The following is a 13,505-nucleotide window of genomic DNA, read 5'->3' on the forward strand; positions in this document are numbered from 1 at the left end:
CAGTGGATGATTTTAACACACCTCTCTTAGTAACTGAGAGAACAAGCAAAAAAGAAAAAATCAGTAAGGAGATTATACTATAAAATAACCCAAGATATGAGAAAGCCAGATTACCTATATTTTTAGAAAATGCTGGAATTTAGAAATAAAGCAGTGAGGGTTCCCTTCCATAACAGAAAAGTTGACAACAAAATTTTCCACAACAGATAATTACTTGACTCCTGACCCCAGTTATCTGATGAGAAGACTAGTGGGATACAGGTGTGCCAAGAAGATGGTGAGGCTCTGGATGCAACAGAATTCCGTTTTCTTCACAGTACAGTATCTAAAACATACATTTATTTTCTGTTCCCAACTTAAAGAGTCAGGCCTCAAAGCTGCTCATCTATCTGGATGCCCTTATAGATAGTAGGCAAGACAAGTTATACTGCCATATATCACAAAAATGCTACTAAAACTTTCATTCATTTAGCTTTTCAAAGGAAATTTGAACTTTCAAAGGAGTGTGGATTGAGCTGCAGCTTATGATACAACGTTGTATTCTCTTCTGCATGTATATTATACTTCAATTTTTAAAATCTGAGTGCATTACTAAGATCCAAATTCAAGCACATCTGTAAATCCAAGCATGGTAAGTGGGAGAAAAAGGTTTACATACACAAAAATAAAGAAGGAAATAAAATTTGGCATGGGGATGGGGGTAAGGTGAGGGAGGTGCATCTCACAGGAAAAAAAAGAAAAAGAAAAACCTGCTTCACAAGACCCCCATGCTCAGCCAGCTCCATGCCAGAAGCCACCCCTTCTTCAGGTCCCTAGTCCTTCCCCAACAAGGACGCCTAAACCCCCAAAGTATACCCATTACTCACCATGTTACTCCCACCATGGAGTTGCTGCATGCCAAGTGTTCAGGAATCATAAATGGACCCACAGTTCTACTTGGAGCCAGATCTCAGTACTGCCTGGAGTCCTACCTCACACATCCCTGGTGAATTCTCTGTCTCTCATAGCACTGAACACAACTGGCACACAGATCTGGGCTTCTACACACCACTGTCTTTTTTTTTTTTTTTTTAAGATTTTATTTATTTAATTGACAGAGAGAGCAAGAGAGCACAAGCAGGGGGAGCAGCAGAAGGAGAGGGAGAAGCAGGCTCTCCACTGAGCAGGCCCCTGGGATCATGACCTGAGCTGAAGGCAGACACTTAACCATCTGAGCCACCCAGGCGCCCCTACACCACTGTCTTCTAAAAAGACCCAAGTTTTCTTCAAGAAACTGGCTGATTCCATGACTAGGGCAAACAAAGTATAAAATGAGCATGGAACATCTTACTGGGCCACATGTAAGAAGTGCTCAAAGGCTGACTGAGACATGTCAAAAGGACACTGCTGAAAGGGACTTAATGGGACTCCTGCTGGTTAAATTTGGGGCAATTTGAGCATTAGAAAGAGTAAGGACTGGGGCACCTGGGTGGCTCAGTAGGTTAAGCACCTGCCTTCGGCTTGGATCATGATCCTGGAGTCCTGGGATTGAGTCCTACATCAGGCTCCCTGCTCAGCGGGGAGTCTGTTTCTCCCTTTGCCCCTCACCTCGCTCGTGCTCCCTCTCTCTCTCTCTCTCTCATAAATAAATGAAATCTAAAAAAGAAAAAAAAAATGAAATCTAAAGAAAGAAAGAAAGGAAAGAAGGGAGGGAGGGAGGGAGTGGGGGGGAGGGAGGAAAAGGACTGGGGGAAGGGGGTAACTGGGTGATGGGCATTAAGGAAGGCGCTTGATGTAATGAGCACTGAGTGTTATATGCAACTGATGAATCACTAAATTCTACCTCTGAAACTAATAATATATTACCATATTAATTAAATTGAATTTAAATTAAAAAATTTTTTTAAAGAGTAAGGACTATACTATATAACTAAATTTTTAAGAGGAAGCTCATTTTCACAGAAAAATGCCAGTTAATTAAACACAGAAAGCATGACAAAAATGGACAGTTACCATTTTATAAGCCACTGGATCATAAAGGAGTGCTAAGACCATGAGGAAAGACTGGCAGGGGAAACTAATCTCCAAACATGGCCACAGATCACTCACTAATGACAAAAAAAAAAAAGGACTGTATTTTCCACTGGAGAGTTTTGTTGGCCACCACCTACTGGGAAGTGGGACAGCTGACACCAAGAGCTCCTGATAAAATTCAACTGAGACATGTGTCCTTCTGTCATCTCCCTACCCCCCATTCTCACAGTTTCCTCTGACCCCTTTTCTTTTCAAAGGTCACGTGAATGTCCTATCAGCTGGAGGGTGTTCACCCTGGTTCCCTTCCTTTTGAACTACTTATCAAATGCACATTACCAGTCTTCTGAAGTTGATTTGCTTGTGATTACAAGTGCTCCCTCCCCTACATCCCCAAACAGTGCCTACAGAAACACACTGCAAGAAGGCAGGTATTCAGTGAAGGGCCAAGCTCAAGCCCCTTCCCTCAAGAACACCTACATGGTACACCTGGCTGGTCTTATGGACCTGAGTCTGATCACAAGAGACTAGAGCAGTGAGTGCTGGGGACAGGGAGTGCCGGTCTAGACTGCAGGAGCCTAAAGAGATAGGACAGTGAACAGCTAACTGCAATGCAAGCACCCTTTTCAATCCAGAGCGAAGAAAAAACAGGCACAGGGAAAACACTGAAGATTGCTGGGGAAGTCTAAGCAAGGGTCCTGAGGATGGGGCAGTGTCACTGATGCAGTGTTTCCTTACATGTGTCTGGGTGCTGAGTTGGGCAGGAAGCTGTCCTGGTTCTCAGAAGATCCCTGCTGACCCATCTAGGGGTGAGGCACCATGAGGCCTACAGCCTCCATCACATGGGTCGGCAAAGGAGTGTTCATACTCAGAAAGAGATGGAGCAGGCTAAAGTTTGCAAATACAGGTGAGGGTTCATGGGTGTCCACTGTACTGTTCCACTGTGAACCATGGGCTTGGACGGTTTTTAAATAAAAAACAAACAAGCAACAAGATGGAACTCAAGTGTGAACCCTTGGCACTGCTGGGAAAGCTGGGGCACGTCTGGCGACATAAAGGCACTAAGAATGGGTACAAAGTTATCTAAATTAAATGATCCAACACTGGGATCCTGCAGGGGAAATAACTGGTCAAACTGGAATGCTTTCAGGAAAGAGCCCTAGAGGTGACCAGGGGAAAGGGGATAGATACGATAAAAATTCAGGGTTTAAAAGTAAAAAAGAGGACAGTAACATGTGCTAACATCTGAATGCTCACTACTCACCATGCAAAGACCTTTCCAAACAAGTGTTACTATCATTACCCTCCTTTTTCATATGTAGGGAAATTGGGGCTTAAGGAAATTAAGCAGTTCATTACTAGACCAACCAGTTGAGTTAGACCCTGGCAAGCTGACTCCAGAGCCCATGCCTCCACTGGGAGCATAATGCTCTGCTCCAATGTTGTAAGCAAGAGTAAGGGCCAGAGAATAAAGGAGGAGGAAGTGAGAGATAATAAAAATGGTGCTGTGAGTGAATGTCATTCAGACAGGCTGTTGCAGACTACAGGAATTATTTTGCTCTAAATCAGGGGAAAGATGTAATGAAATTAAGATTAATTAATCCCAGGAGCCGGAACCAAGAGACATTCAAAAGATCCCTTCAATCACGTACGTCTGAGATGCCGGGAGCTTCATATAAACAAAGTTGAAACCCCCAGACATTAAAAAGGAATTGCTTGTGATGTGCTAGGCAGACCAGTGGCGTGAAGTCATAGAGCCCACCGTGACTTCTACTTCGCTTTGCTGCGTGGTTTTAGAGAGCTGGGAAGGAACCAGCAACACCTCAGGCGCACACCTGTGTGCCTGCCCAGCCTCTGTCTCAACTGATAGTTTTTTTCATATTCTACCAAGTCTAGATGCCTCTGGGGTACATCCTGGGGTCCCTGAAGCCTCATGGAAGGGACTCCCCAATTCTGGCAAGCTAAGGATGCCAAAGGTCCTCCATGGAGTCAGAGCTGAAGCCGGCCCAAAGGTTCTTCTCTGGCCACTACAAGTCCTAAGCAGATGTGCTTTCCTGAGCCTCAAAGCAAAGTCGAACCAGCCCCCGGGGGAAGAAGGCTAGACAGGACTCAGAGGCACTCAGGACTCGAGCATGGTCCTCTCCGTTCTGAACCCACCCCCTCTCATGTCTGTTTGCCAGGTAGGCACCCCCGTATACCCCATCCCCAGCAGCCATCTGCTTCACACAGCAAGCCAACAGCACCCCAACTCGTAGTGGGAGCAGCAATGCCACTCCTGTGAGAGCTCAGGCCTCCAGCCAAAGAACAGGAGGGGACATGTACTCACGTACCACTAAGAAGCCATATAAGGCTGACTGATCAGCAGTACCAAGAGGCCAAGAAGCCCGCCTGGCCCAGCCCACAGCTCCAGTCACCCACAATTCTGAAGGGTGCACAGGTCAGTTGGGCACTACCCTGGCTCAGCTCCAACACTGTGCTCACCATTTATCACCTTCCTCAAACTAAATTCAAACTTTACTCTGGAAGAACTTTCTAGAAGAATCTCAAACCACCTGAACTCATTTTTCCCTCCAAAAACACACGAGCTTTTATGTTTTGTGAGCTCCCCAATTAATACTTAAATTTGCATCTGCTCTAATCTGTATCATAACATATTATATCCCTAATGTGTTCTTCAATTGCTCCATAGACCAATTTATATTCCCAAGTTTCATGATGCCAAAGAAGATCATTTCTAGTTTTTTCCTTCTTCCCACAGGCCTAAAAAATAAACTGGGACATTTTTATAACCCAAACTTAGTATAAAATATAATTTCTGAAAATCATGCTGAAATAAGCAATCACTGTTTATCTAAACAATAAATTATCATAAAACCTAAAAAGCAATATAAAGCCAAGACTACTTCTCTATTAATTCAATCAGATAAAGTACATATCTGAGTTGGATATAAAAAGAAATGGCAGTGTGTTACATCTGAACCAATTATTCACTTTAAAGTTGCAAAAATGAACCACCCACTGTAAATTCAACAACAAAAAAACAAAATCCAATTCACATATGGGCAAAGGAGTAGATAGACATTTCTTCAGAGATATACAAATGGCCAATAAGCACAAGAAAAGATGCTCAGCATCACTAATCCTTAGGGAATTGCAAACCAAACTACAAAAAGTAGACAAACTATAGAACAGTGGGTACCAGGTGCTGGGAGGAGCGGGAATGGGGAGTTATTCCTGAATGGACACGGAGGTTCAGATTCACAAGATGAGTGAGTCGTGGGATGGATGGTGGTGATGACCACTCAGCAATGTGAATGTGTTTAATACCACTGAGCTGTGCACTTAAAAATGGTCAAGACGGTAGAGTTTATGTTATGTGTATTTTAGCACAATTTTTTTAAATAAAAAAGAACCATAGTAGGGCTATGGAAGAGTAAGAAAAAAGTTTGGACATTAGAAAGATTAAGTGCAGAAAGAGAAAGATGAAACAACAGTGCAAAAACACAATACCTTTAAGTTTGGTATAGTTGTGAAGGAGTGGATCAGCAGAAACCATGCATGGCCACCAAGGGTAACCGGACACTTTGGACCACACCAAATCACCGACATTATATTTCAACAGGTGGTCTTTGTCTCTGCCAGTATTTGGACAGGACTCTTTCTTAGCTGTAATCTGAAAATGAACAACAAAAGACATACTAACACATCCAATAAGTACCCCTAAATCCAGCCTTCTATCCAAAGATTAATCAGGCTAGAGGTTTAAAACACACACACACACACACACACACACACACACACACACTAAAAAAAGAGCATGCTTGGGGCGCCTGGGTGGCTCAGTTGATTAAGCATATGCCTTTAGCTCAGGTCATGATCTCAGAGTCCTGGGATCAAACCCCACATTGGGCTCCTGCTCAGTGGGGAGTCTGCTTCTCCCTCTCCCTCTGCCCCTTCCCCCCAACTTGTGCTCTCAGTCTTTTTCTCTCAAATAAATAAAATCTTAAAAAAAAAAAAGGAGCATGCTTCCCCTGCTATCACTTCATCAAAATTGTCCCTTGCCCTAGCTAAAGAATCAGCACAGTGCCTGGCACACACAGTAGGTACTCAACATTATGAAGAGCCCTACATAAATCTACTTCCATGGCCTGGTTGATAGTCTTTTTTTTTTTTTTTTTTTTAAAGATTTTATTTATTTATTTTACAGAGAGAGACACAGCGAGAGAGGGAACACAAGCAGGGGGAGTGGGAGAGGGAGAAGCAGGCTTCCCGCGGAGCAGGAAGCCCGATGCGGGGCTTGATCCCAGGACCTTGGGATCATGACCTGAGCTGAAGGCAGTCGCTTAACGACTGAGCCACCCAGGCGCCCCTGGTTGATGGTCTTTAATGGTGCTTTATTCACCTGGCCAAGGAAAATGTTCATGGATCAAATTCATATCCTGACCCTCCCGCTCCCGAGCCACGTGTTTGTCAGTCCTCTGGAGCATGTGCATCACCCAGCAGGAAAGGACCCAGAGTGGCAAGGACATCAGGAGGGCTTGGCAGCAAGTCTCAGCTCCATTTGTGATCTGAGTCCTGGGGCTCTAAGCCTCAGTTTCTCCACCTCAGAACACAGGTCACTTAGGAAGCTGGAGACCTGACCAGGGCCACTGACACCCCACACACAGTCAGTTTGACTCCTGGACTCCTCGTGAGTGTGAGTGAATTCCTGAGCTTTCCCATAAGAGCTCTACATACTTGGGCAAGTTGCTGAACTTGTTGGGCTTCGGTTTCCTTGTCTGTAAACCAAGGACAGCAGCTTTGAAATCTCACTAGCTGTTAAAAAGATCAGTGTGCATGGTCGGAAGGGCCCAGAGCTGCCACATACACACTTTCAAAAAAATGCCAGCTGGCTCCCCCACAGCAAGCGCCCAGCTTTACATTCCTGTGTCATCTAAGCAACACGGCGGCCCCATGAGGATGAGTAGTACCGCCCCCACGCTGAAGAGGGAGAGTCAAAATTCAGGTATTTTACCCACGTTTTCACAAAACCAAGCAGCAGAGCTAGGAATCACTTGCACCGGCCTCTTCCCCAATGAAAGAGTGAGGTCCCCCACAACCATGGGCACTTCAAAAAACCCCTGTAGCAGCCCAGCTCACTAAACTGATCTTTTAAAAAATTCACTGTCGCAGGGGTGGCTGGGCGGCTCAGCTGGTGAAGCGTCTGCCTTCGGCTTAGGTCATGGTCCCAGGGTCCTGGGATGGAGTCCCGCATCGGGCTCCCTGCTCGGTGGGGAGCCTGCTTCTCTTTCTCCCTCTGCCTCTGCTACTGCTTTGCCTACTTGTGCTCTCTCTCTCTCCCTCTCTCTTACTCTGTCAAATAAATAAATATTTTAAAAATAAAATTTAAAAATAAAAAATTCACTCTTGTAATTATATTAGCAAAAGCTAAACAGCTCCTGAGCACTTAAAACACTTTTTTTAAACCCTTAAAAAATCTTTATTTTAATGATTTCAAGGAAACTGTGGCCATTTCCCCTCTTATCTGTGGAAATTGTAAATAAAATTCCTCAAGAGTAATTTTAAACTAAATATTCCAACCTTGGTGATGATTAAATATTCCAACCCAAACTGGTTTCAGGTTTCTTTTGTCCACCCCTGCAAGTGAGCCTGGAGCTTCAACTAAATACCAATGGGCACCAGGCACCTTCCAGATTCTGTTCATACAGACTATATATAGACTGTCAGCCCCTGGCACCCTCCCTACCTCCTTCTGCCAAGGCCAAAGCTGCCCAGCTCTTTTCTATGGCTAATACGCATTTAAGTAGTGGGCCATCCTGAGTGCCACTTTAAGACACAGGGACACTGGGGCGCCTGGGTGGCTCAGTCGGTTAAGTGTCTGCCTTCAGCTCAGGTCATGATCTCAGGGTCCTGGGATCGAGCCCCGCACCGGGCTCCCTGCTCGGTGGGAAGCCCGCTTCTCCCTCTCCCATTCCCCCTGCTTGTGTTCCCTCTCTCACTGTCTCTCTCTCTGTCAAATAAATAAATAAAATCTTAAAAAAAAAAAAGGGGCGCCTGGGTGGCTCAGTTGGTTGAGCGACTGCCTTCGGCTCAGGTCATGATCCTGGAGTCCCGGGATCGAGTCCCGCATCAGGCTCCCTGCTCGGCAGGGAGTCTGCTTCTCCCTCTCCCACTCCCCGTTTGTGTTCCCTCTCTCGCTGTGTCTTTCTCTGTCAAATAAATAAATAAAATCTTTAAAAAAAAAAAAAAGACACAGGAACATAAACCACTACATTCCTTCATTATAAGTTAGAGGTTTCCACCCAGTGCTAGATGACTGAACACTTGCTCAGATGTGTTCAAGTGCTGGGCTCTGCACTAGGAACCAAGAGTGTGAAGGTGTAAGACAGCCCCAGCCATCAAGGGGGCAGACCACGTGCTGGACCATCTGGTAGAGGAGACAAGTGGACGGTGAACCAAGTGGAAGGACAAGAGCACTTGCACAACACAGCTCTGCTTCCCACTCCTCAGATGGTATAAACTGAAGAAGCCCCATGCTAGATCCCAACACACCTCCATAATTAGGCTAAAGAATGTCTCCGGAGAGAAGATCCATGAAAACAGCACAGCCTAAAGGTCAAGGGCTCTGGAACTGGCCAGACGGGGGTTTGGAAACTGGTCTTACCTCTCTTTAGCCATTTTAATCTTGAACACTTACTTAATCTCTCCAGGCCTCACGACTGGCTCAACCGGCTGCCGTGAGGCTTGAGGGAGGCAATGCCAGGGTTTCCTGAAGTGGGGCCCCAGGCACAGCCCAGGCCCCACGGTCGGCCGTGTGCACACAGGGAGAGTTGGAGAGCAGACGCACGGTGGCCTCTCCTCCCCTCCACCCCACCCCGCACGCAGAGGCACCCTCGCGTGGTTTAGTTCACGGTAACTAGCTGCTGCACTCGACCCTACCCTGGCCCCAACTCCTCACAGGTACCTTTTTATCTGAGGGACTTGAGATCTTGGACACCAGTGCTGCTTCAACAAGACCCTGCTCCAGTAAGGAGTCATATTTTATGCTTCTCTTCCTGCTCCTTCTTGCCTTATTTTCTGGTTTTTGTCCATTTTCTTCTGACTGGGACACAGCAGCAGCACCGTCACCACAAATTGAAGATTCAAAGAGAGGTTTCCCATTCATGTATGTTTTGGTGATCTTCAGCTTAATTTCCGGAGAGCCATTTTTGATAGGGGTGGTGTTAGGCGGTGTCCCAAGTCCTTTCCCTTCCTGGGACTCAAAACGTAATTTGGCATCATGAGCACCAGGTTCTCCATTAAATACACGGGAAGTTAGGTCTTTCAGCTTCTCAGATGGAATAAAGGGAAGGGCATCATGGCCATTAAATTTTTGCATGACCCCCTCCTGCAGACTGGTAGAGAGGTGGGCTTTGCTGAGGAATACAGAACATTCACGATTCACTTCACAGTTCTGAGTCTTTCCATTTGTATTGCCAAGGATTTCTGGTGCCTGCTTCATCTTTATGTACTTTACAACTTTCTGAACAGAAAGAGGACTTTTTTGATGCTAAATTCCATTCAGCCCAGATGCTTCCGTTCTTAGAACACTACAGTATTAGAAAAACAAAAATAAAAAGAAACATTATGTTTAAAACCTAACACAAGTATGCCAACACCTCTACACCTTTGTGTGGTTATTTGTTTTGAGGCATTTATGATACTTCCATCATAAACAGGAGAGAGTTCTAATGCCATAAAAATGAGACAGAATCACAAAATGATAAAGCTGAAAGGAAAGGAACAGTGACAATTTTTAAGGGGGGGAGGGGACACAAAAGTCAGGCACGGAGACACAAGTCGTGCCACCACCACCAACCAGCAATGTGGCTGTGGACACTTGCTTCAGTCGGCTCAATCACTGTTCAATGGGGAGCTCACCATTAGTACGTGTGCCTGAGGCAGCTCACACAAAGCCAGGCCTTTGGGGGCGCCTGGGTGGCTCAGATGGTTAAGCGTCTGCCTTCAGCTCAGGTCGTGGTCCCAGGGTCCTGGGATTGAGCCCCACACTGGGCTCCCTGCTCAGCGGGGTGCCTGCTTCTCCCTCTCCCCCAGCTTGTGCTCTCTCTCGCTCACTCACTCTCTCGCAAATAAATAAAATCATTAAAAAAAAAAAAACAAAGACAGGCCTTTGTAAAAGGACAAGAGGGAAGAGCTCAAAACCAAAGTTCCCCTGGTTGCAGCTGAGGAGGACTCCCAGGCAGAGGTTCATCAACATGCCCAAAGTTACTAATCAGCACAGTTGAAAACCAGATCTCCCAAAGCCTAGCACAGCATTAGTTCCAGATTGATGGTGGGGGGAGTTACAAGTGAGAAAATAACCCGAGTCAGTTCTGGTTCATGCTCAGGCTAAACTCTGTCATCCACCCCCTCCTTGCCCCGGCCCAAATTAAATGCTTAAGACAAGAAGCGCTGTAGTAACCGCAAATTTTATTTAGCTACCTCCTGAAGATTAACTAGCAAGGTCAACACTGCTGAGCCTTAACATGTAGTACTTGCAATGTGCCCGCTGGCCAGTTGAGGCCCAAGGGCAGAGGGGGGCAGTTTTAGGAAGACCTCAGGCTACATGGGATGATCAGGGGCTTTACTGCATAGCTATAGTCCCCACCTGGGGACACCCAGTGAAGGCACCAAAACCCAAAAGTCGGCTAGGAACAAGCTAGGAACAGGCAGACACCCATTCCACTCCAGCTGGGAAGACATTCACCCAGCCTGCACTATGACGGCCACCAAGAAGGCAGCCCCAGCAGCATCGGACACCAGCGAGAAGCTGAGAGTACAGAGCAGAGAGGTCCACACACGTACAGGAGTAGTTCTCAGCTGAGGAAGATTTTGCTCCCCAGGGACACAGCACTGTCTGGAAACATTTTTTGATTGTTACCACTGGGGAGCTGCTACTAACATCTACTGCGGAGGGTCAAGAAGCTTGTTCAATACCCTCTACACACAGGACAGCCCCCCCAACAAAGAGTTATCTGGCTGAAAATGCCAATAGTGCGGAGGTGGAGAAATCTCAAGTGCAGCAATGAGGGACTGACTGTGGCAGCTGCGGCTTCCACATGGACCTCATTGGAGAGACAGGAAAAAAGAGCAAACTCAACAACCCAAGTTCCAGTTTAGCTTCATGCGCACTAAATGGCCTTCTAGCACCAGAATATGTAGAAGAGCACGTGGTTTCACTCACACAGTATTTTTTTTAAGGTAAATTTTTCCAGGGGCGCCTGGGTGGCTCAGTCTTTAAGCGTCTGCCTTCGGCTCAGGTCATGATCCTGGGGTCCTGGGATCGAGCCCCGCATCGGGCTCCCTGCTCAGCGGGAGGCCTGCTTCTCCCTCTCCCTCTCCCCCTGCTTGTGTTCCCTCTCTCGCTGTGCCTCTCTCTGTCAAATAAAATAAAATAATAAAATAAAATAAAATAATAAAATAAAATAAAATAAAAGGTAAATTATTCCAACTCATGTCAGATTAACTGGGCAAAAATATAAAAAACTACTTGAAGACACAAAGAGAGACCAAAGCAGGAAGAAAATAAACTGGAGTCAGCTCCTTAAAGAAAGGAGCAGTACCGGGAGAACATCCCGGCTTTCAGTTTTGTGCTTAAGGAGAGTTTGAGGCAATGGGAATAGCTGTACAAGAAGTAAAACTTCTAGGGACCCCGGGGTGGCTCAGTCGGCTCCGGTCATGATCCCAGGGTTCTGGGATAGAGCCCCACGTCAGGCTCCTTACTCAGCTGGGAGCCCATTTCTTGCTCCTTCTATTCCCCGCTCATGCTCTCTCTCTCTCTCATTTTCTATCTCAAGTAAATAAATAAAATCTTTAACAATAAAAAAAAGAAGTAAAACTTTCAACAGAAAAGAGCCATGGAAGAGGAGCCCCAAATTCTGCATATAAACCATGCCCAAATTCCAGGCTGACATATATATATAGGGACAGAGTCCATGTAGCCCAGTTTATAAAATAACTGAAACAAGATTCCAGCTGCTGGACAAAAAACAAACCAAAACACCACTTTAAGATCAAAACCACAATGAGATCCTATCTCACATCCAGTAGAATGGCTACTCTCAAAAAAAAAAAACATGAAATAACAAGTGTTGGTGAGGACGTGGAGAAACTGGAACCCTGTGCAGTGTTGGTGGGAGCACAAAATGGTGCAGCCGCTGTGGAAAAGAGTATGAAAGTCCCTCACAAAATTAAAAATAGAACTACCATATGACCCAGCAATTCCACATCTGGGTATGTACCTAAAAGAACTGCAAGCAGGGTCTCAAAGAGATGTTTGGGGCGCCTGGGTGGCTCAGCTGGTTAAGCGACTGCCTTCGGCTCAGGTCATGATCCCGGAGTCCCGGGATCGAGTCCCGCATCGGGCTTCCTGCTCGGCGGGGAGTCTGCTTCTCCCTCTGACCCTCCCCCCTCTCATGTGCTCTCTCTCTCTCATCTCTCTGTCTCAAATAAATAAATAAAATCTTTAAAAAAAAAAAAAAGAGAGATGTTTGTACACCCATGTTCACGGTAGCATTATTCACAGCAGCTAAGACAGGGAAGCACCTAAGTGTCAATCAACCAATGAATGGAGAAACAAAACGTGATCCGTCACAGGATGGAATGTCATTCATTCTTAAACAGGAAGGAGATTCTGACACCTGCCACCACATGGATGAACCTGGAGGACACTGTGCTCAGCGGGAGAAGCCAGTCAACAAAGGTCAAATACTGTAGGATCCCACTTACGTGAGGTCCCTAGAGGAGTCAGAAAGTAGATGGTAGAAACCAGGGGCCGGGGTGCGGGGGTGGGGAGGAATAGGCAGTTAGTGTTTAATAGGTATAAGAGTTTCAGATTCACAAGACGAGGAGTTCTGGGGATAGATGGTGGGGATGGCTGCCTAACAATGTGAATGTACTTAACACCACTGAACCATACACTTAAAAATACTTAAGATAAATTTTTATTATGTGTAGTTTAACAGATTTAAAAAAAAGACCACCCTTAAGGGGAACATAACAGATTCCAGAGTGTCTATAGCATATCATTACAATATCCAGGATTCAACCAAACTTACTAAACATATGAAGAAACAGGGAAGCGAGCCACACAAAGCAACCCTGAGATGACCCAAATATTAAAATTCAGCAGATAAGAATTTTAAAGCATCTATTTTAACCATGCTCAAGAACATAAAGAAAAATATGCTCATAATAAAATAAATTGGAAATAGTAACAAAGAAATCAAAACTATAAAAAAAAAGAGCCAAATGGAAATTCTATAACTGAAAAATACTATACCTGAAATCAGAAAGTCTTTGGATGGGCATGATAACATATTAGACATAAGTCAGGAAACTTGAAAATAGATTGGTAAAAATTATCTAAAAAACAGAAAAAATCATGAAAGAAAGAAAGCCAGCCAGCCTCAGCAATCTATAGAATCCAGAATCTAAAGGTCTGGATTCCCACTTCC

The 13,505-nt window shown here is 45.4% G+C and overlaps 1 protein-coding gene across 1 annotated transcript in view; it reads right to left on the reverse strand.

Annotated features, from left to right (window-relative positions):
• Positions 1 to 9,570, reverse strand: part of NSD2 (nuclear receptor binding SET domain protein 2) — a 60,228-nt gene extending 50,658 nt beyond the window's left edge. Inside the window, 3 exon segments of the mRNA XM_021677717.1 lie at positions 5,521 to 5,683; positions 8,975 to 9,552; positions 9,555 to 9,570. Coding sequence (XP_021533392.1) covers positions 5,521 to 5,683; positions 8,975 to 9,552; positions 9,555 to 9,570 — 757 coding nt within the window.
• Between the last annotated feature and the right edge of the window lie 3,935 nt (positions 9,571 to 13,505).

This window comes from Neomonachus schauinslandi, chromosome 2 (assembly GCF_002201575.2).
Source record: "Neomonachus schauinslandi chromosome 2, ASM220157v2, whole genome shotgun sequence".
Lineage (NCBI taxonomy): Eukaryota > Metazoa > Chordata > Mammalia > Carnivora > Phocidae > Neomonachus > Neomonachus schauinslandi.